General features: G+C 35.3%; 1 protein-coding gene across 1 annotated transcript; it reads left to right on the forward strand.

The window, feature by feature from the left end:
- The first annotated feature begins 6,109 nt into the window (after nt 1-6,109).
- On the forward strand, nt 6,110-6,541 carry LOC112721618 (putative dynamin-related protein 4A). Its single transcript, XM_025772666.1, has one exon. The coding sequence runs from the start codon at nt 6,110-6,112 to the stop codon at nt 6,539-6,541; it is 432 nt and encodes a 143-aa protein (XP_025628451.1).
- The last annotated feature ends 20,027 nt before the right edge of the window (nt 6,542-26,568 follow it).

A 26,568-nucleotide genomic window follows, 5' to 3' on the forward strand; every position in this document is an offset into this window, starting at 1 on the left:
AAACTGCCTTTTCCGCATTATTTTATTATTTTTATTAAAATACTATTTTTAATTAAATATTATTATTTAATATTTTATTATTTTTATTATTTTATCATTAAATTTTTGAAAATTAACTTACTTTTACTTTTAACCTTTAAAATTCACTTTTTACCACCTGTAACTTTTAATATTTCTACTTTTACCACCCTAATTTTCAGAAATTACCAAATAACCCCTTAAACACCAAAAATTTTACTTCCTTGCCCTTTTTAAGATCTAAGGCCTGTTCTTCATTGTTCTTCATCACACTCAAAGTGTTCTTCATGTTCTTCATAAATTCTTCAGATTCTTTCTCTGTTTTTACCCGTTTTTCAGTCTTTTCAGCAACCGATTTTTAGTATAATTCATAATAAATTAGCAGCTACTAAAACCCCATCTTTTCTACATGATTTCAACACAAATTGAACCTCAATTTAAGCTTAGGGTTTCGTTTTTCCAGCTTCCCCAAGAACATGAACTTTAAAGCTTGAATTTCATCAAATTTCATCAAAATTTCACCAAATTTTCACCAAGAATCAATCATATATGCAACCAATTTTTAGCACAGCCAATTTATACAACATTCACACAACTCAAACACAAATAATCAAGATTAATTTCGTGACACCCTACCTGGTTTTGGTGCTCCTAATTCAGTTAGACTTTCAGGTGGTCCTTAAGCACTTTTTCCTCCTAAATCACATCAAGAACAACTTTAAATCCAAAAACCCTCAACTAACCAAATCTCACTCAGCAAGTTAGGAAGTGATTTTTAACCTTAGACTTGCTGGAAAGTCACGTTTCTTGGCCCTCAAGTCAAGTTAAGCATGATTCCTAAGGAAGAACATCAAGAAAACACATATTTAAGCATGTTTCCTTGAAACCGAATCAAAAGAGAGATGGTGCAGCCAACTCAACTTGATTCCAATCTTGATAAGTCATATGATCATGTAGAGAAAGAAAAGAGGATCATTTTGGTCGGATTGGAATTTTGATTTGAGTTTTAGTTCAGCAGAAAACAAGCTTTGAAGATTTGGAACTAAGAACTTTTCTCTCTTTTTCTCTCTACCTATTTTCGGCCACAAAGTGAAAATGAGCCAGCCTTGGGGGTTTTGGGGGTGTAGGGTGAGTTGTGATTGGTTGGCTTGGAGGTGGATTAAAATAATATTAAAATATCTCAGGTGTATAACTACTAAAATTAGATGTATCAGAACACTTGCAAAAACATCTCTAAAATTTATTTTTTGAGCTACTAGCATAAATGACACTAGTAACATATTTATTATGAGAATAAGACATGTATAATGAGGCCTTAGCATTGCTAAAGTCATCAGAGAGTGCTGGTGCTAAGCTGCACTAGTAAACTGTGAACCCGGTTAAACCGATTTTTTGTTTTTAACTAAAACTGATCAGGTAACCTTATAATATCATTCAAGAAGCTTCTAATACTAATATAATGATAATATCATCCTATTATCTCTCTTCTCTCATAAATCGGGTCCGGTTTGTCAAACTGAAACTATTTACGAAAAGCCGAATCAAAACTCCTAACCGATACGGTTTAAAAACTTGGTTTTTCGCGACCGCGTTATTGAGCTTGTCTCAGAAAAGGTTCTAACTTAAAGATGACATAATGACAATGAGGATTGAGATACTTGATGATATATCAAAGGTTTTCCCCTTACTGATATTCCGGAGAAATTCGTACTTTCAGAAAAGATTTCGCGTACTCAAAAATCGGGGTTGTTACACTTTTCAATATCTGAATTTACTGTTTAATACACTTGAACTCTCAAAACATCATTTTCTGCTTGTCTGACTAAGTAAATCACTCAATCATTGTTCCTTGATCCATCAATCCTCGTGGGATCGACCCTCACTCACCTGAGGTATTACTTGGTACGACCTAGTGTACTTGCCGGTTAGTTTGTAGATTTTTAAATTTTGCACTAGACTCACGTGTAATAATGCATCGTATTCGAACCAATCACCTGTACATAAGGAGATGGTGAGCAAATCGACGCAAGAGATCAACCAGAGGAGCACGATGTCGACCTCGAATCTGGCAGTAATAGTGTGTGACAGAATTAGCTTGACAAATTTTAAATTGACAGGATGTGAAGGTTCGGGCCTTCGAGGATAGAGAGACCAACGGAGGCTAGGTTTTACTCCTTTGGATTGTTATGTGAGGTAAAAGATATGAGAATAGGGAGAAGGGAGGGATCTAGAAGAAAAAGGTAGACTTGTTTCGATTTCCACTCAAACCGCCGCCAATTGAAAAATATAGCTACTGATTACAGTTTTACTACTACAATCGCTGTAAAATTTATAGATAGCTCAATTTCACCTTCTGGCGCTAAATTATTGCCAATATTTACCGTTTGTTTTGTAGTGTAAAATGTACTACAATCAATACAAATTGTTAAGATGGGTGATTGTCTCAAGATCCAAAGTAACCAATTAAGAGCTAACACTATATTAATTATTTATGATGAGACTTAGAAGTTTCATAGTATTTGTCAATTGTCATAGTGCGTACTCAGGGACGGATGTATGTATATAAGTGTGGGGGTAATTGCTCCCACTATGATTTGAAATTTTTTTGAGTTGTATATGATAATAATATTTATTTGCCCCCACTAAATTATTAAATTTGACCCTACGATAATTTTTTGCTCAACTTTTGGTACTTCATAGTCAATTTAAAAATTTTATATTAGATGTCATTAGAATGATGAATTCTCAATTTAAATGAAATTTGTATTTTTGCTTAGAAATCAACTCGAAAGAATGTTATTTATCTTTTTTTATATTAGTTTTAATTTTTTTCTGTAACTACATTAATTGAAAGAACTTTTTCAACTATGAATCTCAATAAGAATTGACATCTAATTGTATAAGAAGTAAATTTCTAAATAAGTATTTACTTATATATATATGTAAAAGAAATACTAAATATCCAATTCTTTTTATGAACTAAGTCTAACCAAGTTAAACAATAAAACTTAAAATAATATTAGTCATAACTGATTTTTGTTGTCTTAGACAAATTTGATTGGACTTGGTTAACAAAAAAAAATGAATATGTAGCATTATCCTATATAAAAAGACAGATATTTATAAGGGTAAAGTATATTTTTTGTCTCCGAAGTTTGGCAAAAGTTTTAAAAATACACTTAAGTTTTATTTTATTTCAATTTTGTCCCAAAAATTTTCGATTTGCATCAAATATACCATCAGAGGCTAAATTTTCAAAAAATTTAAGATCAACATAACAATAATTCATGAAAATTATGCTTGATTTACTTGTGTTGAAGGGTTGTTCTTATGAAATTGTTGTTGAATCGATCTTAAATTTTTTGAAATATTAGCCGTTAGGGGTATATTTGATACAAATCGAAAACTTTTGGGACAAAATTGAAACAAAATAAAACTTATGGATATTTTTTAAACTTTTGTCAAATTTTAAGGACAAAAAATATACTTTACCCTATTTATAAATGATTATTTTAGTATTTTAATTTATAAAATTAGATATTATAAAAACTAATCATGTTATATTTACATAAAAAATAATTATCTGTGTATATATACTGAAATAAAAAATATATATTAACAATAAATTAAATAATACATATATTTATATACAAATACATAATAATTAATAAATAATTTGATAATTAAATTTTATATACACATAATATTTTTATTATAAAAATTATTATTATTATTATTATTATTATTTTATATATATATATATATATATATATATATATATATATATTTTGTCCCATTATCAAAATTTTCTGAATCCGTCAGTGACTGTGCATATCAATGGTACTCGTATACCTAGGTCTTTCACTCTCAATCCCGTCAAGTATACTGAAATAATTTGTTCAGGAATCACAACTTAAAAGTTAGTATCTTGTATGTAGTAGGTGACATCTCTTTATGCGTGTATTTTGTATTTCTTCAAACAAACGATACTTACTAATTAGCTTGCAATTGATATGTTATTGTTGATTTGTTCCTTCTTCTTTATAATTTTATCAGGATTGTTCAAATTAATTCCTGACAATATTAAAATTTTATAATATCATTTAACTTATGTCATTATCTTATTTTATCATATAATTTATATTTTTCTCTAGACATAATTGACATGAGAGGTTTGGCAGCACGTGGAGGAGTGGGTACGTAGTAAATAGTACAGTAGGAATCTTGTGTTGGATAAACGGCGTTACGGAAACATGATTGGCAACAAATAATCAATAAATTAAGAGGATTTGATAGTACGGGAATATATCCCGTATCCGTACTTAATCGTGCTTCATTCGCCAGTTGGCTCAGTGTGTAACGTTAAAGCATAGTTTAATTAAACAACAACGTGGAAGTCAAATTGTGATTTGGATATGCTATATTAGGGCTGTGCAAAGAAAAAAAATAATACAGATTTTGAATTTTAAATCCAATTCAAATCAAATTATTTTAAAAGAATTAATTTTAAATAAAAATAAATCTAATTTAAGTTGTATCTTTTTTATAATTTAATTTTTTAATCTAAAATATTTGAACAATCTCAAATTTAAATTCAAATTCAAATTAAGATTCAAAAAAGAAAAAAAAAATGCTGATGTGAGATTCTGGTTCACACAGTTTCTTGCTATTCCTTCTTGATATTCTCCTTTCACTTTTTTCAACGTATTGTCTTCGTTGTCGATGTTTATTGTCTTCGCCACAGTTAGCACCGGAGCAGGCAACGGAACACTTGAATAGCCTTTACCAATCTTGTCTGTTCCACCATGATCATCTATCTCATCTCCAACGGGTCTCCTTCCTCTCTTATAACACCTTCACTATCAATTTACACATTATTTTCAAATAAATGCTCTAATTCAATAATTAGAGATAATCAAATTAATTTTTTTTAAAATCATAAATAAAGTTCAAAACTAAATATTTAAATTAAAGCATATAAAATTCTTATTACTTTTTAATTAGTAAAGCTTTAAATCAATAATAAGAAAGTACTCAATTAATATAAAAATCTCACTACTAGAAAAATAGTTATTACAGACGGATATTTTCGACGGATTTTATCCTAGGGAAATATAGACAGAATTATAGAGGGATTTTTTGTCGGAAAACAAAAAAATGAATTAGCATAAATTACGGATGGAAAAGAAAATCCGTCGATAATTCTGTCGAAAAATTAATTTTTTTTCCGTGAAAAATGGTTACAGACAGAAAATCTGTCGATAATTAAATAGACAAAACGCTGCGTTTTATTAAATTATTACAGACGGAAAATCCATCTGTAATTTAAAATTTTCCGTCGGAAATATTGATATTTTAAGTTTATGATCGTTGGGGTTAAGTTTATGCAGAGCTCTATTCATTCACAGCATACAAATCAAACCTAGCATTCCCCACAGCGCCACCGCCGACGAGCTTCTTCTTCTCCTTTCCTCACCCACAGCGCCACCGCCGGCCACTCTAACCGCCGCAGCTACCTTCTCCTTCTTCTCCTCTTCTTTAAACACTGAACCAGTAGAATACAGCCCCTGTATCTCTCGTTCTTTCTCGTTCGCAGAACAAAGCAAGCTCAAGCTCCACCACCGCCGCACCTCTCTCCTTTTATCCCCCTCAAAGTTCTGGCTCGCATACCTTCGCGCAAGCCCTAGCTCCGTGGCGACCAAAATCGGTTCCACCGTCAGCCGCGGTTCCACCTCTCTCTTTCCCCCTGTTCGAACCGATATGGTGCGTGAACTAGGGTTTTGGTTTTGTGGCAGTGGTTGTTCATCGGAGAGCCACTGGCGATGCTCCTATTCTCAAGCGTTCTAAATTCAAGGAGATCTTCGTAATGGCAGCATTATATTTTTCCTAGACTTCAACTCAAAATTCATATGATTTTGTTTGCTTATCGTAATCGCTGTGCTTTCTCATTGCTTATTGTGATCTATGTGCTTTTTTAGTTTCTTTTTTAGTTTCTAATTCAAACTTTTGATTGAGGACTATGATTGGTTTGAATCTGAATTATAATTGTTTACAATATTTTGTCAGTATTAGTTTGGGAGGGAACTTGACAATGGTGGATCTTCCTGGTATAACTAGGGTTCCTGTTCATGGCCAGCCTGAAAATATCTATGATCAGATCAAGGATATTATCATGGAGTATATTAGGCCTGAAGAGAGTATTATTCTGAATGTTCTTTCTGCTACCGTTGATTTTATTACTTGTGAATCAATAAGAATATCTCGGTCTGTAGATAAAACTAGTTTGAGAACCTTGGCTGTTGTAACAAAGGCTGATAAGTCTCCTGAAGGCTTGTTGGAGAAGGTAACTGCTAATGATGTTAACATTGGTCTTGGTTATGTCTGTGTCAGGAACAGGATTGGCGATGAATCTTATGAGGAGACGAGGATTGAAGAAGAGAGGCTTTTTGAGTCTCATCCAATGCTTTCAAAGATTGACAAATTCATTGTTGGTGTTCTTGTTCTGGCACAGAGGCTAGTTTAAGTTCAAGGCATGATCATATCCAAAACTTTACCCGAAATTGTGAAGAAAATCAATGAGAAGCTGACTTACAAGCTGACTTAATTTCACCAAGATGCTCAACCAGAAGTTCTCCCTCAATCATAGGTACCTCTTCATATCTTTTAGCTGACTTCAAATTAAATTATGCAAAAATATTTATCTAATTTGTTTATTTGGTTCTTGGTTGGAATCTGATTGCGACCAGCGTTTCGATGGGGCCTACTGAGATCCCTTCTCAGTCAACGGAGACTATTAAGATCCCTACCGCTAACTATGTGTTTGGTGCAACCTTCATTGATCATCCCAAGGTGCTTTTCCCCCCCCCCTCTGATTTTTCTTAGTTTCGTTTTGTTGTTGTAAGTTCCAACACTCATTGACGATGATATTATTGTGCTTGGTTTAGTTGATGTTGTTGGGGAGAATATTGACTGATGGAAGGCTCAATGCAAGAGTCAAGTGCGACGTCTCTGAAAATCTCACTCTTAAAGCTAATGCTCAGGTATTTATGCTCCTTTTCTATTATAAGGGAAATGCCACAATTTTTCTGTTGTTTATGAGCCTTTGATATTCTGCTACACCTTATATTTACAAGAATTTAGTGCTGTTTTGTTTTGTTGAGTACAGATTCAGCTTTAACTTGATAACGCGCAAGAGTTGTTGAATGAGCATTATGTTTTTTTTTATTCATCCAATATTTGATCTATGACAACCCCCTTCCCATTCTCATGTTTCTTATTGCTAATTCTCCTTTTGGCTAACCATAAACTACTCTTTCTTGTTTGCTTCTCCAGCTTACGAATGAGCCACACATGTCTCAAGGGATGGTCAACTTTGATTACAAGGTCAATTGCTTTAACCTTCCTAGATCATTTTCCCCCGTTTTTGACATATATTGTATTAGTGTGACTTAATGGGAGTTTTATATACTAACCACAAGAACTTCTTTCTCAAGATTTCCATGGGGAACAAAATCCAAACTTCACACTTCACTCAACACTCCCATCACCTCAAATCTTCCTTTTAATATGCTGCTTTTTGAATTTGGTAAGGTTCTTCCACTTTCACTCAACACTCCCATCACCTCAAATCTAAAATACAACATAGAGATCTCTCCACCGCCGCTCTTGTCGCGTTTGCTCCTTTAGTGAACTTCAGGTATAATCTGATTTTGTGATTTTGGTGCTTAGGGCTCAACTTTTCTGTGCCAATTTTAGGTTTATCAATTTTTTTCGTAGTTTCTAACTTCTTGTTGCTATTGATGCTGTTGATGCAGTTTCTATCTTTGTAGTTTCTACTTTCTTGTTACTGTTCTCTATGAAGAGTGGAAAAAGTGTAAAAGAGGTGAATTTCATATAATTTATTGTGCTGTTCAAGAGTTAAATTGGGATAAGCTGAAAAATGTTTCTCATGGTGCAGGTATATGTGGATGGAACAACTACCATATCTACTCATGAAAGGAAAGCTAGCATTAGAGAATTCTATGGTATTTGTTCCTCTATTTTGTTGTATGATAAGTTGTTTTGCATCTTTGGGTCAGTTAATTTAGCTTATTTGTTGAGTTTTTGCATTTATCAGCGGTAATTTATCCGTCTTTGTTACAACTTCAGAAAGGGGTTACAGATTCAGAGGATAAGAAACAGAAAGCTGTTTGTATGGAGAGGTATCGAAAAAGAGACAATGAGGATCATCAACAACAATCTGATATAGACATTGAAAGAGAAGAATGTGGAATATGCATGGAAGTGAATAGTAAGATTGTGTTGCCTAACTGCATCCATGCTATGTGCCTGAAACGTTACCGTGAATATTGTTTATGTCAGCTTTAATTTTATGGAATTAGTTTTTTCTTTATTTGTTTATGTTAGCTTCAATTTTCACTGCAATATTGTTACTTTAATATGAAGATGAGATGATACAAAGGAAGATTGGTTGTGCTGTATTTCCAATTATTAAATTTTTTTCATATTCTTTTGTATTTATCAAACAGGTTCTTTACAACAACAGTCTACTAACCTAACTATAGGGATTTTCTTGAGTGGACACAAGCAGTTGAGAAAATAGAAGAAAACTTGAGAGGAGGTGCTATTTTCACCTCAGCAAGAGTTTAGAAGGCAATATGTTCCCAAGGCTGGCCTCAAAAGTTGGTAATATACTGGTTTCTTTGCCCTATTTTCTGCAGTGTCCTCTTCTCCTTCCTTGTTTTGGTATTTATCTTTTGTGTGAGATTATCCATAAAAATTTCACACTTTTTTATGAATTTAATTTGGTGTACATCATTGTATAAAAGTTTCTAAACAAATATTTAATTATGCGCTGCCACATTATAGAAGTAGTATGTGATTGATAATAATAGTGTAAAACTCTTATATTAACAAAGCATTGAAGTTAAGGTGCTTTTCTTTTGTGTGGTATATTGGTATCTAGAGTTAGACTGTTGTATTCTTAGGTTTCTGTTTTGTACTTCTCTCCTCTTGTTTTTAGCAATTAGCATAATCCTTTTACCCATTGGGAAAAAGGGGTGATTTTCTTTAGCAATTAACATATTCGCTTTCCAAAGTGTGTTCAACTAATCCCTTATACTCTCACAGCATAGAACCCTAAGCGGCACAACACACTTTCTACTTGAACAAGTTCCTCTCCATTTAATATTCAGGACATGTCTTGTAGCTTATTTCTCCTCATTAAACCAAACTTTGTTGCTTTATTCTAATTATTTGAATGTGTTCTTGTTTGATAGTTGACTGAACAAAAATTGACAAGAAAGGAAGGTATAAGCTTTTCTTGTTTGAGGTTACTTGCTAAGATTAAAGCCTCGCTATCTTTCACTTGAAATTTCTGAAGCTTTTGATAAATTTTACCACCAATAGAAGCAGGAGGCTAATCTGATTCAATATGCTCTTATTGTCAATTATCTCTGTTTCCATCTCAATGTGTTCCTATCCTAAATAACATTGTTCATCTTTTGTTGTTTAGGAAGCTTGCAGACAAGATTGCAGCTTCTGGTTACTATGTGGTTGTTCCGGACTTCTTTTATGGTGAACCCTATGATCCTCAGAATACTAATAGACCTTTAGGAGAGTGGCTAAAAGATCATGGAATGGTTAGTTATTTTTAATGATTCAACATTATTTCTTTGTTCATAATGATTCAACATTATTTCCCCATGATCCAAACCACAAGCTGAAAATCCACCATATCCTCTCTCATCCTCTCCTCTTTCTCCAATGAAACCTCTCAGTTCCTGCTGTAATTCGATCCTCTACTGATTGGAAGAACACTAGGAAGAACAAGAAGTGCAGAAGGAGGAACACTGAAAAAAGCAGCATAACATGTCACCATAAACATGCTTCTTCTTCTTCTTCTTCTTCTTCTTCTTCTTCTTCTTCTTCTTCTTCTTCTTCTTCTCAGGATGTATGGTGTGGCCCTGGAATTGGATTCGCATCAGATCATGCTTCTGCTTCTGTGGATTGTGTGGTGGCAAGGAAGAATGCTTCTTCAAGAAGGAACCTTGATGCTGTTGAGAGAGCAACACATAGGGAAGAGGTATTCTTGTTTCTCCATCATCATCTTCTACTTCAATTCTTACTGTTTTTTTTTATTTATTTAATTGATTCATTCATGTTATTTTCTCTTCAGACACTGCATTTTCATGTTCATATAATTGTTGTGAATTGAAGCCTCTTCTTTTCCTCAACTCAATGACAGTTCTTGATTGCTTAATTGATCAAAGACTTGTATAAAGTATCCAGTCACTGAATTGAATCTGAATCACTTGCTTTTAGACTTGTTCTAGTTTATTGCATTGTGTGCATTACATGTTCCAAATCTGCTATTGCTATTTGGCAGCGTCCATGATCTTTAAAAAGAACTAACCCTGAGAAATCTATGGAAGAGTTCCAAATTGTTGCAGGCAGATACTTGAAATTTAATCAAAAGTAACTGCAGTAGTAACAACTCCTTTTTGGTTCTTTTTTCTAATAATTGCCTTATTTGTTGTCTGAGTGTAGATCGGATATAGTAAGGTAGACATCCTCTGCTCAGAAAGTGGGAAGCAGCGAATAATTTTGATGGACCAAGAATCTCAAGAAGCAAGTATATTGCCATCATCACTAAAAAGCTCAAGAAAGAATGAAGCTATCCATAAATTAGGATATTGAATCTTGATGAGTCCACTAGTAGTTATTTGTCATCTAATGTATTTAGATTATATTATTGCATGGAAATAATTGCTTCTTATTATAAAGAAAGCGTTTTGTACTCACTGGTGTGTTTTTCTATTTATACCATCAATAAAATTTGTATTTATTAAAAATTCTATTTTACCTTACTGACGGATTTACAGACGGATTTTCTATCTGTAATTAGAGTATAAGATGATTTTTCAAAGTTCAAATTACAGACGGAAAATCCGTCTGTAATTACAGACGAAAAATCTGTCAGAAAATTTGTCTGTAATTACAGACAGAAAATCCGTTTGAAAATCCGTCTGTAATTACAGACAGAAAATCTGTCAGAAAATTTGTCTGTAATTACAGACAAAAAATTCGTCGGAAAGTTCGTCGCCTTTGGAAAATGGATAGAAAATTTATAGAGGGAAAATCCGTCAGTAACTGGTAAAAATCCGTTTGTAATTTTCCGACGAAAAAAATCCTTCGGTAAATAATTTCCGACGGGCTTTTAGAGAGGGACAAAATCCGTCAGTAATTTTGTCGGTAACCAAAAATCCGTCTGTAATAAAGACTAAATCTGTCTGTATTAATCCATTTTCTAGTTGTGTCTCTGAAAATATATTCTCGAATAAATAAAATATCATAAATAATTTATTATTTAATTTTGAAAAATCTGGAGTCTTACATCTCTCAAAGCTTGAAGTTGTGAGTTCCTCTATTCGCCACTCTACGAGCTCTGCTGTCCCCTTGTTGTCGTCTTCTGCCTCTCGTCGCCATCGCTTTTAGCTCTGCTCGTCTCCAGCTCCATCCCTTCTGGTGTTCAGGTATAGAGCATGACTCTGTTAATTGATTTAGTTCTTCAGAATCTCGTTGCTGATTGTTCTTCTTCAGCCTCTGTTAGTTGTTCTTTTTGTTGCTGATTCTTCTTGTTAATTGTTATGTTATTGTTGTTCCCCAATTGTTGCTTGGCCTTGTTTTCTTTTGGCTTAGCTGATGACTGAGTCTAGACACCTTGCTAGAACGTTGGGTATCTTTTATTTGCATTTCTTTTTTTTTTGTTTTATTTCTGGTTTTAGATGATCATGTGATTAGTTTCTAGCTATGTGAGTTTGTAATTCTTTTTGTTTTTTACTGGATTATTTCTATGGAATTTGCATCTGTTCTAAATTAATTTCATAAATGTCTATATGTTACGTCTTTATATTGGAATATTGATAATTGTATTTTGTATGATTTTTAAAACTAGCATTTTTTTGGTGATTTTTATTATCACTATTAGGGACAACATTTGAATTGAGATTGGGGATGCTGTTGTACAAACCTGAATATTGTTGATAGAGTACCTTATTTGCATAACATTGTTGACAGAGCACTTGAACATTATTTTTATATTATTCATTGCCCTATGTTCTTACCGATTAGTGTTATCATTCGCTATATTTTAGTTGAATTTAGGGTTTATGGAGAAATGATTATTCCTAATTATGAATGTAGGGCTAGAGGACTAATTAGTATAAAAATACTTAGACATTAGAAATAATGAAAACGAATGTGTAGTTGGAATCAAAGCTGGGTTGTTGTGGAAGGGAATCAACAATAGTTAAGTAATGTGATTAGTGAGTGATTAATATTCTAATGTTATTATTGTCCCTTTATTTTTACTAGGTAAGTTTTGATATATTTTATTATTTACAAATATATTTTGATCATCTTGAGCATCTTGATATTTTGTGGTGGTTGTTTTGGGGAGGTTTTGCCATGGATGCCTGATGAAGGGATAAATGTCGGTCTAGAATTTCTCAAAAGAATTTCGTTGTAAGCATAGTCCAAACCAACAATTTATCCACCAATCAAAGTTTAAAAAGGTTGTCACAATACAAATCAAAATAACTCGAGTATTAATCCCGGGTTGTTCTCCCTAGAAATTGCAAAGAAGTGCTCAATTATTGGCTATAAAATATTTTGGGATTTTTTGTAATAAGAGACAAGAAATGTAAATAACAAGAAAATAAATAACAATTAACCAACAAAGGAAAGAAAACTCAAATGGTAGAAAGATCTTGGCAAGGGTTAATGGTTAAGGATCTCTATCCTTGTTACCAACCACAATACGATAATTGCAAGGATCAATCCCATTTAGTCATCCTCTAATAATTGGAGGAAAGTCAAATGAGCTTCATTAATCCTAATCCATAAGTTCTAGCCATCTCACCAATTGATTTAGTGAGAGACTAGAGTCAATGGACACAAATTATCAATCACTTGGACATTAGTAACTCAAGGTCACCCAAATTACCAACCCAAGTCAAGAATACAAAAATCTACTCTATAGCTAAAAGAAACATTTCATCAAATACCTAGAGTGCAATAAAGGCAAACATCATAAAATGCAAGAATTAATAAAAGCCATAACTAACACACGTAAGAAATCAATAATAGCAACTAAGGTAAACATCAAAAGACATGAAAATATAAAATTGCATTGAAAGGAAATTGAAATTGACAAGAGAGTTCATAAACTAAATTGGCAAAATAAAGAAATTAACAAGAGAAGTTGGATAAACTAAGATACTAGAACAGTAAAAATTAAAGGAAAACTAAATTGAAGCAAGATTCAAAATTAGATCTAAGAAGAAATTAAACTAAGAACCCTAAAACCTAGAGAGAGGAGAGAGCCTCTCTCTAGAATTCTACATCTATCTAAAACTAAAACTAATGGAATGTGTGTTCTCCCTATCCTCCTTCACTCCCAGCATCTTATCTTCAATTTGGGCTTGAAACTGGGCCAAAAACCAGCTCAGAAATTGCCCCCAGCATTTTTCCTTTAGTGAGGCACGTGGCGCTTGTCACGCGTACGCGTCAACCACGCGTACGCATCGTCTAACTTTGCACAAGGTCACGCGTACGCGTCAGTCACGCATACGCATCGGTGGACAATGCTCCTGGTCACGCGCACGCGTCAGCCACGCATACGCGTCGGGACCAGCTTCTCAAATCTTTAATTCTTTATGTTTCTTCCACTTTTGGATGCTTCCTTTCCATCATTTAAGCCATTCTTACCCTATAACCCTGAAATCACATGACAAACATATCACGTCATCGAATGGTAATAAAAGAGGATTAAAAATTAGCAATTTTAAGGCCTAGGAAGCATGTTTTCATTCTTAATCACAAATTAGGAAGGATTCACAAAAACAATGCAATTTATATGAATAAGTGTGAGAATAATTGACAAAATCCATTCAATTTAATACAAAATAAACTATAAAATTGTAGTTTATCAACCTCCCCATACTTACACATTAGCATGTCCTTATGCTAAGCTGAAGGAAACTAAAAAAAGTGAAGGGGAATGGTTGATGAGCGGATATTTTATACCCTTTTGGCACAATTTTCTTAGTTTTTTAGTATATTTTGTTAAGTTTTATTATGTTTTAATAGGTTTTAGTGTAAAAATCACTTGTTGGATGCTACTTTGAGTTTTTGTGGTTTTTCTATGATTTTAGGTGATTTTGGGGTGAAAATGGCAAGTTTTGGCAGAGTCTGATTCATAGGCACAGAAAGGATAGCAGATGCTATCAGATCCTGACCTCTGTGGGTTCAAACAAGTATTTCTAGAGCTAAAGAGGTCAATTTGACGTGTTCTCAATGAAGTTGGAAAGCTAACATCTAGATCTTTCCAGCAATATATAATAGTCTATACTTTTCTTTGGAAATGATTGCCCAAACTGGGCATTGAACGCCCTACTTACCCCCTTTCTAGCGTTCAACGCCCCAAGAGGACCAAGGCCAGCGTTGAACACCCAAACCTGGTGTTCAATGCCACGAAGGGAGCACAAGACAGCATGGCCACCCCCTTAATGGGCGTTCAATGCCCATTCTTCAAGTTGGACACCAAGCTCAGCCGAAAACACTCACTAAAGTAGGCCCAAAAGTGGATTTTCGCACCATTAGTTTAGTTTATCTTATTTTTGTAAATTTTTATTGTTAGATTAGTATAAATAGAACAAGGATCACCCTTGTTTCAGTACCTTTTGACACTTTACATATTTTTCATATTATTTCTGTACATTATGAGCGGCTAAATCTCCTAGGTTAAGGATATGAGCTCTGCTCATTCCTATGGATTAATATTATTACTTTTCTACTTTAATACATGTTTGATTCCATTCTATGATACATTTTCGTTCTACATCCTTATGAATCTGGGGTGGAACTGGCATATGACCTCTCATTCTACATGAGTTCTTGCGAGTCATTGGCGGGATAGTATTGAGCTGCCGCTTGAAAATGCATCACAGATTCCAATAGAGTATTTGGGATAATTGGGATATGTGACATAAAATCTCGTTAGCCATGGGTAATTGAGGTTTCTTTGGTGCTAAGGTTAGAATCATAGAGCTTTATTTTTTGATCCGGAAGATCCGACCTTGTTTGTGGCGTTTTGAGTAGGATCATCAGAGCTTGAATTGCGTGAGCTTCACCCTCGTTCAGATCAATTGACCATTGGCGTGGCGTTTGATGTGGATCAGAGGAGATTAATGACCACTGGCCCTGGCTTTAATCACTTACAGCCTTACCATTGAGTGGATCACTCATTGTTAAAGTAGTCAGTAAGAAGTATTAATTCAGAAGAACAAGCATCTCTGAGGCCTTAACTATATTCTTATCATTGTTTCTACATCAAGTTGGTATTACTTTCGTTCTTATTTTGTTTTATGCATTTACAACAACAACCATCTTTTCTATTCGCCTGACTAAGATTTGCAAGATAACCATTGCTTGCTCAATCCGACAATCCTCGTGGGATCAACCCTCACTCACCTGAGGTATTACTTGGACGACCCGGTGCACTTGTCGGTTCAGTTGTGCGAGTTCTAATTTCGCACACCAAAGATGCAACCAACCAATTAGGCTCAAAATCTCACTAGGCTTGTGTGTTCTAGCTCTAAAACCATGTTCCAAAATTAATTCTTTCAAGCAAGTTCAACAAAAAGTTTTTTATTCAAATTAGTGAAATTCCCTAAAACAGTTTCTTAGAAAAGAAATTGGTACGCAGAATTTAACATCATACAACTGAACCAGCAAGTGCACTGGGTCATTCAAGTAATACCTGAGGTGAGTCAGGATCGATCCCACGAGGATTGTTGGCTTGGATCAAATAGTGGTTATCTTGTAAATCTTAGTTAGGCGGATAGAAAAGTTGTTTAGTTGTGATGGGTGGAAATCAGATTCCAACATGAAACTCACCGATAAGTATACTGGGTCGCATCAAGTAGTAATTACTCACATGAGTGAGGTCGATCTGGTACGCAAAATCATGATTGTTTGTTCCCTGGCTACAGTGCCAAAAACTTGGTGTGGGAAAACGTAATCTCAAGACTTCTTACACAAATTCGCGTAACTAACCAGCAAGTGCACTGGGTCATCCAAGTAATAAACCCTACGTGAGTAAGGGTCGATCCCACGGAGATTGTCGGCTTGAAGCAAGCTATGGTCATCCTTGTAAATCTCAGTTAGGCGGATTCAATTGGTTATAAGGTTTTAATAATTAAAATATAAATAAAACAGAAAATCAAATAGAAATACTTATGTAATTCATTGGTGGGAATTTCAGATAAGCTTCTGGAGATGCTTTGTTGCTTCTGAACTTCTGCTTTCCTACTGCCTTCTTCCAACCATGCGTTACCTCCTTCCATGGCAAGCTGTATGATCCTCTTGGATGAAAACAAATCCATATGCGCTGTCACCGCACGGCTAATCATCTGTCGGTTCCCACTAGCGTCAGAATAGGACCATTGTCCTTTTGCACACAGTCACTGCGTCCAACATTCGCTAGTTGGAAGCTCGTCACAGTCATCCCTTTCCAGATCCTACTCGGAATACCACAGACAAGGTTTAGACTTTTCGGATCTCAGGAATGCTGCCAATGGTTCTAGCCTATACCACGAAGGTTCTAATCTCAGATTCAAATGCTCTGTTGTCAGGAGAGACAATGTGAATCGTGATTAGGGACCCAAGAGAATATACTCCGGCTGTCGTCCAATGACTACGTTGAACATCATGTAGATCGCTTTGTGGTTGTCAGGCACGCGATCCTGGCTAAGCAAGTAACGAAGATTGGGTGATTGTCACGGGTCACCCCTTCATTCTGACTTAACTGAATTAAGTACGAGAGTATATCTTGGAGAAGAAGCAGGTGTGAATTGAATAGAAAATAGTAGTAATTGCATTAATTCATGAAGAATAGCAGAGCTCCACACCTTAATCTATGGGGTGTAGAAACTCCACCGCAGAAAATACATAAGTGAAAGGTCTGGGCATGGCCGTGAGGCCAGCCTCCATGCCAAAGATCTAAGGACTAAATGTCCAGAGATGGTCAAAAAGACTAAAACTCCATGTAAAATAAATCTCTAAAAGTAGTTTTTATACTAAGCTAGTAGCCTAGGGTTACAGAAAATGAGTAACTAAGTGGAGATTGTGCAGAAATCCACTTCTGGGGCCCACTTGGTGTGTGCTTGGGCTGAGCATTGAAGATTTTACGTGCTTCGGCTGTTCCTGGAGTTAAACGCTAGTTTTGGTGCCAGTTTGGGCGTTTAACTCCAATTCTGGTGCCAATTTGGGCGTTTTACGCCAAGATGTTTTAGGCTAACTTTGAACGCCAATTTGGGCCATCAAATCTTGAGCAAAGTATAGACTATTATATATTGCTGGAAAGGCCAGGATGTTTACTTTCCAACGCAGTTAAGAGCGCGCCAATTGGATTTCTGTAGCTCCAGAAAATCCACTTCGAGTGCAGGAAGGTCAGATTCCAACAGCATCTGCAGTCCTTTTTTAGCCTCTGAATTAGATTTTTGCTCAGATCCCTCAATTTCAGCCAGAAAATACCTGAAATCACAGAAAAACTCACAAACTCATAGTAAAGTCCAGAAATGTGATTTTTGAATAAAAACTAAGAAAAATATAATAAAAAGTAATTAAAACATACTAAAATCTATGTAAAAACAATGCCAAAAAGGGTATTAATTATCCGCTCATCACAACACCAAACTTAAATTGTTGCTTGTTTCCAAGAAACTAAAAACAAAATAGGATAAAAAGAAGAGAATATAAAATGAATTCCAAACTTATCACTGAAGATTTGCTTCAATTAGATGAGCGGGTCTTGTTGCCTTTTTGCTTCTGAACAGTTTTGGCATCTAACTTTATCCTTTGAAGTTCAGAATGATTGGCATCTATACGAACTCAGAATTCAGATAGTGTTATTGATTCTCCTAGTTCAGTATGTTGATTCTTGAACACAGCTACTTTATGAGTCTTGGCCGTGACCCTAAGCATTTTGTTTTCTAGTATTACTACCGGATACATAAATGCCACAGACACATAACTGGGTGAACCTTTTAAGATTGTGACTCAGCTTTGCTAGAGTCCCCAGTTAGAGGTGCCAAGAGCTCTTAAGCACACTCTTTTTACTTTGGACCATGACTTTAACCGCTTAGTCTCAAGCTTTTCACTTGACACCTTCACGCCACAAGCACATGGTTAGGGACAGCTTGGTTTAGCCGCTTAGGCCAGGATTTTATTCCTGTGGGCCCTCATATCCATTAATGCTCAAAGCCTTGGATCCTGTTTACCCTTGCCTTTTGGTTTAAAGGGCTATTGGCTTTTTCTACTTGCTTTTTCTTTTTCTTTCTTTTTTTTTCTTTATTTTTTTTTGCCTTTTTTTTTCTGCAAGCTTTTCACTGCTTTTTCTTTCTTCAAGAATCAATTTTATGATTTTTCAGATTATCAAATAATATTTCTCCTTTTTCATCTTTCTTTCAAGAGACAACAAATTTAACATTCATAAACAACAAATTCAAAATTATGCATTGTTCAAGCATTCATTCAGAAAATAAAAGGTATTGTCACCACATCAAAATAATTAAACTAATTTCAAGATAGAATTCGAAATCATGTACTTCTTGTTCTTTTGCAATTAAAATATTTTTCATTTTAAGAAAGGTGAAGGATTCATAGGACATTCATAGCTTTAAGACATAGACACTAGACACTAATGATCATGTAATAAAAACACAAACATAGACAAAACATAAAGCATATATTTCGAAAAACAGAAAAAAATAAGAACATGAAAATTAAAGAACGGGTCCACCTTAGTGATGGCGGCTAGTTCTTCCTCTTGAAGATCTTATGGAGTGCTTGAGCTCCTCTATGTCTCTTCCTTGTCTTTGTTGCTCCTCCCTCATGGCTCTTTGGTCTTCTCTAATTTCATGGAGGAGGAAGAAATGCTTTTGGTGCTCCATCTTTAGTTGTCCCATGTTGGAACTCAATTCTCCTAAGGAAGTGTTGAGTTGCTCCCAATAATTGTTTGGAGGAAAATGCATCGTTTGAAGAATCTCAGGGATTTCTTGATGAGAAATTTCCTCATGCTCTTGTTGAGGTCCATGAGTAGGCTCTCTTATTTGTTCCATCCTTTTCTTAGTGATGGGCTTTTGAGATGAATCTCTCCATCTGCCATGACTCGGAGGTGGAAGCAATTGTCTTCCCTTTCCTCTTTCTAAAGGTTTCTCCGGCCTTAGATGCCATTAGTTCCCACACCAAACCTAGAATGGTTGCTCGTCCTCGAGCAAAAAAGAAGAAAGAAAGGAGTAGAAGAAGAAGAAATGGAGGATATGAAGGGGGGGTGTGAATTCGGCCAAGGGGTAGTAGTGTGTATGTTGTGTGAAGATGAAGGTTGTAAGGAGGGGTATTTATAGGGTAAGGGTGTTTGGGGAAGAGGTTTTGATTGGATTGGTCAAGGGTGTTTGGGGAAAAGTGTTATGGAAAGGTATGAAGAGGAGAGAAGAAGAGGTGGGGAAGGTGGAGATCCTGTGGGGTCCACAGATCCTGAGGTGTCAAAGAATTTGAGTCCCTGCACCATTCTGGCATTCAAATGCCCATTCTGTGCCAATTCTGGCGTTTAACGCCAGCTCTGCTACCTTTCCTGGCGTTAAACGCCACTCTACTGCCTATTTCTGGCGTTAAACGCCAGCCAGATGCCCATTTTGGCGTTTAACGCCAGCCAGATGCCAGACAGCCCTTTCTGGCGTTAAACGCCCAGAGTGCTGCCCATTCTGGGTGTTAAACGCCCATTCTGCTATCCTTACTGGCGTTTAAACACCAGTAAGCCTGTCCTCCAGGGTGTTCTATTTTTGATGCTGTTTTTCATTCTATTTTTTATTTTTCATTTGTTTTTGTGACTTCACATGATCATCAGCCTAAGGAAAACATAAAATAATAATGGAAAATAAATAAATATAATTAAATAACATTGGGTTGCCTCCCAACAAGTGCTTCTTTAATGTCAATAGCTTGACAGTGAAGCTCTTAGAGAGCTTCACAAAGACTCAGAGCTTGATATTGGCCTCCTAACACCAAACTCAGAAGTTGAGTGTGGGGGTTCTGTTTGACTCTGTATTGAGAGAAGCTTTTCATGCTTCCTCTCCATGGTTACAAAAGAAGATCCTTGAGCCTTAAACACAAGATAGTCCTCATTCAATTGAAGGACTAACTCTCCTCTGTCCACATTAATCATAGCTCTTGCTGTGGCTAGGAAGGGTCTTCCAAGGATGATGGATTCATCTTCATCCTTCCCAGTGTCTAGGATTATGAAGTCAGTAGGGATGTAATAGCCTTCAACCTTCTCTAAGACATCCTCTACAAGTCCATAAGCCTGTTTTCTTGAGTTGTCTGCCATCTCTAGTGAGATTCTTGCAGCTTGTACCTCAGAGATCCCTAGTTTTTCCATTACAGAGAGTGGCATGAGATTTATTCCTGACCCCAGGTCTCACAGAGCCTTCTCAAAGGTCATGGTGCCTATGGTACAATGTATTAAGAACTTTCCAGGATCCTGTTTCTTCCGAGGTAATTTTAGTTGAACTAGATCATTCAGTTCATTGATGAGTAATGGGGGTTCATCCTCTCATGTCTTATTACCAATTAACTTGGCATTCAGCCTCATGATTGTTTCTAGATATTGAGCAACATGCTCTTCAATAATATCTTCATCCTCTTCAGAGGAAGAATACTCATCAGAGCTCATGAATGGCAACAGTAAGTTCAGTGGAATCTCTATGGTCTCTATATGAGCCTCAGATTCCTTTGGTTCCTTTTTAGGGAATTCCTTGGAGGCCATGGGACGTCCATTGAGGTCTTTCTCACTGGAAATCACTGCCTTTCCCTCCTCTATAGGTTTGGTCATGTTGGACGTGTGGATGGCCTTGCACTCTCTCTTTGGATTCTTTTCTGTATTGCTTGGGAGAGTAATGGGAGGGAGTTCAGTAACTCTTTTACTCAGCTGACCCACTTGTGCCTCCAAATTTCTAATGGAGGACCTTGCTTCAGTCATGAAACTGAGAGTGGTCTTAGATAGATTAGAGACTACAGTTGCTAAGTCAGAGTGACTCTCCTTAGAATTCTCTGTCTGTTGCTGAGAAGATGATGGAAAAGGTTTGTTATTGCCAAACCGTGTTCTCCCACCATTATTATTATTGAAGCTTTGATTAGGCTTCTGTTGATCCTTCCATGAGAGATTAGGATGATTCCTCCATGAAGGATTATAGGTGTTTCCATAGGATTCTCCCATGTAATTCACCTCTTCCATTCCAGGATTCTTAGGGTCATAGGTTTCTTCTTCAGAAGAAGCTTCCTAAGTACTGCCTGATGCAGCTTGCATTCCAGACAGACTCTGAGAAATCATATTGACTTGCTGAGTCAATATTTTATTCTGAGCCAATATTGCATTCAGAGTATCAATCTCAAGAACTCCCTTCTTCTGAGTTGTCCCATTATTCACAGGATTCCTTTCAGAAGTGTACATGAACTGGTTATTTGCAACCATTTCAATGAGTTCCTGGGCTTCTGCAGGCGTCTTCTTCAGATGAAGAGATCCTCCAGCAGAGTGGTCCAATGACATCTTGGACAATTCAGACAGACCATCATAGAATATACATGTGATGCTCCATTCTGAAAACATGTCAGAAGGACACCTTCTGATCAATTGCTTGTATTTTTCCCAAGCTTCATAGAGGGATTCACCTTCCTTCTATCTAAAGGTTTGGACTTCCACTCTAAGCTTGCTCAATTTTTTGAGGTGGAAAGAATTTGGCCAAGAAAGCGTTGACCAGCTTTTCCCAAGAGTTCAGGCTATCTTTAGGTTATGAGTCCAACCATGTCCTAGCTCTGTCTCTTACAGCAAAGGGAAAAAGCATAAGTCTGTAGACCTCAGGATTGACCTCATTGGTCTTAACAGTGTCACAGATTTGCAAGAATTCAGCTAAGAACTGATGAGGATCTTCCAATGGAAGTCCATGAAACTTACAATTCTGCTGCATCAGAGAAACTAATTGAGGCTTAAGCTCAAAGTTGTTTGCTCCAATTGCAGGAATTGAGATGCTCCTTCCACAGAAGTCGGAAGAGGGTGAAATAAAGTCACCAAGCATCTTCCTTGCATCTCCACCATTGTTATTGGGTTCGGCCATCTTTTCTTCTTTTTTGAAAAATTCTGTCAGGTCCTATCCAGAGTATTGTGCTTTAGCTTCTCTTAGCTTCCTCTTTAGAGTCCTTTCAGGTTCTAGATCAGCTTCAACAAGAATGTTCTTATCCTTGCTCCTGCTCAAATGAAAAATAAGAGAACAGAAAAGAATAGGAATCCTCTATGTCACAGTATAGAGATTCCTTTATGTGAGTAGAAGAATAGAAGAGTAGAATGAAGAAGAGAGAAGATGAAGAATTCGAACACAGAGAGGGAGAGAGGGTTCGAATTATAAGAAGAAGAGAATAGTTAGTAAATAAATAAATAAATAGAAAGAGATGAGAGAGAGAGAGAGAATTCAAATTTTAAATTAAAATAAAAGGAAAATATTTTTGTTTTTATTTTAATTATTGGTTAGTATTCGAAAATTAAGGGAAGAAATAAAATAAAACTTGAAAACTAAATAAATTAATTAATTAAAAAGATTTTTGAAAAAGTGGTTAGTGATTTTTAAAAATTGGAGAAAGAAAAGTAGTTAGGTGGTTTTGAAAAAGATTGAAATGGTAAACTTTTAAAATCAAACAAAAAGTCAAGTAGTCAATTGAAAAAGATTTGAAAATCAATTTTGAAAAGATAAGAAGTTAGAAAAGCTTTTGAAATTGATTTTGAAAAATAAAATTGATTACTTGACTAATAAGAAACCAAAAGATATGATTCTAGAATTCAAAGATTGATCCTTTCTTAATAGGCAAGTAACAACTTGAAATTTTTGAATCAAAATATTAAATGTTAGTAATAAATTCAAAAATATGAACTCAAAATAAGAAAAAGATTTTAAAAATCAAATTTTTAGAATTTTCAAAAATAGAATAAAAAATGAAAAAGATTTGATTTTTGAAAAAGAATTGAATAAGACAGAAATTTTAAATTGAAATTTTGACTTGACTACCAAGAAACAACTAAATTTTAAAACTCTTTGACTGAATCAATTCAAAATTTCGAAATTTATGAGCAAAATAAAGGGAAAGATATTTTTTTTATTTTTGAAATTAATGAGGAAAGAGAAAAACATCAAACAGACATAAGACATAAGAAATTAAAATCAAAACAACTAATGCATGCAAGAGCACTTTGAATGTCAAGATGAACACCAATAACACTTTGAAGATCATGATGAACACCAAGAATATGTTTTTGAAAATTTTTAAGAAAAGAAAAATATGCAAGACACCAAACATAAAAATTTTTAATCTATAGGCACTAATAATTCAAGAATGCATATTAAAAACAAGAAAAGACGCAAAACAAGAAAATGCAAAGATCAAACAAAGACAATCATCAAGAACAACTTGAAGATCAATGAAGAACACATGCATGAATTTTTCAAAAATTTAAAGAAAGATTAAAAAGATGCAATTGACACCAAACTTAAAATTTGACACAAGACTCAAACAAGAAAAACAAAATTTTTGGTTTTTATGATTTTATTAATTTTTTTTGGATTTTTTGAAAATTAATCAGGAAAAAAAAATAAAGAAATTCAAAATTTTTAATAAGAATTCTAGGAATCATGCAATGTTAGTCTAAAGCTTCGGTCCAAAAATTTAGACATGGCCAACGGCCAGCCAAGCTTTATGTGAAAGCTTCGGTCCAAAAGATTAGACATGGCCAATGGCCAGCCAAGCCTCAGCAGAGCATTACATACAACAGCCAAATTGATGGGAATCAAAAAGCTCCTACAATGATAAGTGGAAGCCTCGGTCCAAAAAAATTTAGACATGGCTTGACAGCCAGCCAGGCTTCAACAGATCATGATGAAACTCTAGAATTCATTCGTAAAAATTCTGAAGAACAAATATATTTATATTATTTTTTTGAAGTATTTTTTGAAAATAAAATTAAAAATAGAATGCTTAAACATAAAATAAAATTACCTAATCTGAGCAACAAGATGAACCGTCAGTTGTCCAAACTCGAACAATCCCCGACAACGGCGCCAAAAACTTGGTACGCAAAATCGTGATTGTTTGTTCCCTGGCTACAGTGCCAAAAACTTGGTGTGGGAAAACGTAATCTCAAGACTTCTTACATAAATTCGCGTAACTAACCAGCAAGTGCACTGGGTCATCCAAGTAATAAACCTTACGTGAGTAAGGGTCGATCCCACGGAGATTGTCGGCTTGAAGCAAGTTTTGGTCATCCTTGTAAATCTCAGTCAGGCGGATTCAATTGGTTATAAGGTTTTAATAATTAAAATATAAATAAAATATAAAATCAAATAGAAATACTTATGTAATTCATTGGTGGGAATTTCAGATAAGCTTCTGGAGATGCTTTGTTGCTTCTGAACTTCTGCTTTCCTACTGCCTTCTTCCAACCATGCGTTACCTCCTTCCATGGCAAGCTGTATGATCCTCTTGGATGAAAAAAAATCCATATGCGCTGTCACCGCACGGCTAATCATTTTTCGGTTCCCGCTAGCGTCGGAATAGGATCATTGTCCTTTTGCACATTGTCACTGCGTCCAACATTCGCTAGTTGGAAGCTCGTCACAGTCATCCCTTCCCAGATCCTACTCGGAATACCACAGACAAGGTTTAGACTTTTCGGATCTCAGGAATGCTGCCAATGGTTCTAGCCTATACCACGAAGGTTCTAATCTCAGATTCAAATGCTCTGTTGTCAGGAGAGACAATGTGAATCGTGATTAGGGACCCAAGAGAATATACTCCGGCTGTCGTCCAATGACTACGTTGAACATCATGTAGATCGCTTTGTTGTTGTCAGGCACGCGATCCTGGCTAAGCGAGTAACGAAGATTGGGTGATTGTCACGGGTCACCCTTTCATTCTGACTTAACTAAATTAAGTATGAGAGTATATCTTGGAGAAGAAGCAGGTGTGAATTGAATAGAAAACAGTAGTAATTGCATTAATTCATGAAGAACAGCAGAGCTCCACACCTTAATCTATGGGGTGTAGAAACTCAACCGTAGAAAATACATAAGTGAAAGGTCTGGGCATGGCCGTGAGGCTAGCCTCCATGCCAAAGGTCTAAGGACTAAACGTCCAGAGATGGTCAAAAAGACTATAAGTCCGTGTAAAATAAATCTCTAAAAGTAGTTCTTATACTAAGCTAGTAGCCTAGGGTTACAGAAAATGAGTAACTAAGTGCAGATAGTGCAGAAATCCACTTCTGGGGCCCACTTGGTGTGTGCTTGGGCTAAACATTGAAGCTTTTTCGTGCTTAGTCTGTTCCTGGAGTTAAACGCCAGCTTTGGTGCTAGTTTGGGCGTTTAACTCCAATTCTGGTGCCAGTTTGGGCGTTTTACGCCAAGATGTTTTAGGCTGATTTTGAACGCCAATTTGGGCCATTAAATATCAGGCAAAGTAGGGACTATTATATATTTCTGAAAAGCTCAGGATGTCTACTTTCCAACGTAATTAAGAGCGCGCCAATTGGGCTTCTGTAACTCCAGAAAATTTACTTCGAGTACATCTGAATCATATTTTTGCTTAGGTCCCTCAATTTCAGCCAGAAAATACCTGAAATCACAAAAAAACACACAAAATCATCGTAAAGTCCAGAAATGTGATTTTTGAATAAAAACTAATAAAAATATAATAAAAATTAATTAAAACATACTAAAAACTATGTAAAAACAATGCCTAAAAGGGTATAAATTATCCGCTCATCACGATCCCACAGGGATTGATGGATTGAGCAATTTTAGTTAGGTGATGAATTTAGTTAAGCAAATAGTTGATGATTTGAGTGAATTGTGATGAACAGAAGCTAAATTGCATGAAAAAAAATGGAGAAGGGAAGTTGACAGAATCTAAAGCGCAGAAGAGTAAATTGCTTGAAACTTAAAGTGCAAGTAATGTAAATGACTGAAACTTAGATTGCAAGAAAAGTAAATGGCTGAATCTTAAAGTGCAAGAAAACTAAATGACTGAATCTAAATTGCTAAGAAATGTAAATTGCTTGAAGAGTAGAAGGGATTTAAGGTGTTGGGATTTAGAATTCAACAAAAAAATGTAAAATACAATCAATTAGAGAAGTAGAAGTTGAAATGAATTGCAGAAGGTATGTAAATGAAACAGCAAATCCTCAATTCTCAGAATGAAAGCTAAAATGAAAACTAAAATTGAGCTCAGAGTCTCAAAGAAAGTAAAAAAAAAGTCCTCTACAAATCAAAACTACCTCCTATTTATACACTTTCTATTTTTGATCTTCAGACTTTGGAGTGGGCTTTTCCATTTGGTGAAGAATTTGATCCAAATTGGTTTTTAATTGAAAATTCAACCAAGGCCACCTCCCAG

This window comes from Arachis hypogaea, chromosome 11 (assembly GCF_003086295.3).
Source record: "Arachis hypogaea cultivar Tifrunner chromosome 11, arahy.Tifrunner.gnm2.J5K5, whole genome shotgun sequence".
Taxonomy (NCBI): Eukaryota; Viridiplantae; Streptophyta; class Magnoliopsida; order Fabales; family Fabaceae; genus Arachis; species Arachis hypogaea.

Coding starts and splice junctions, on each gene's coding strand:
- LOC112721618 (XM_025772666.1), top strand. CDS start 6,110: ATGGTGGATCTTCCTGGTATAACTAGGGTTCCTGTTCATGGCCAGCCT.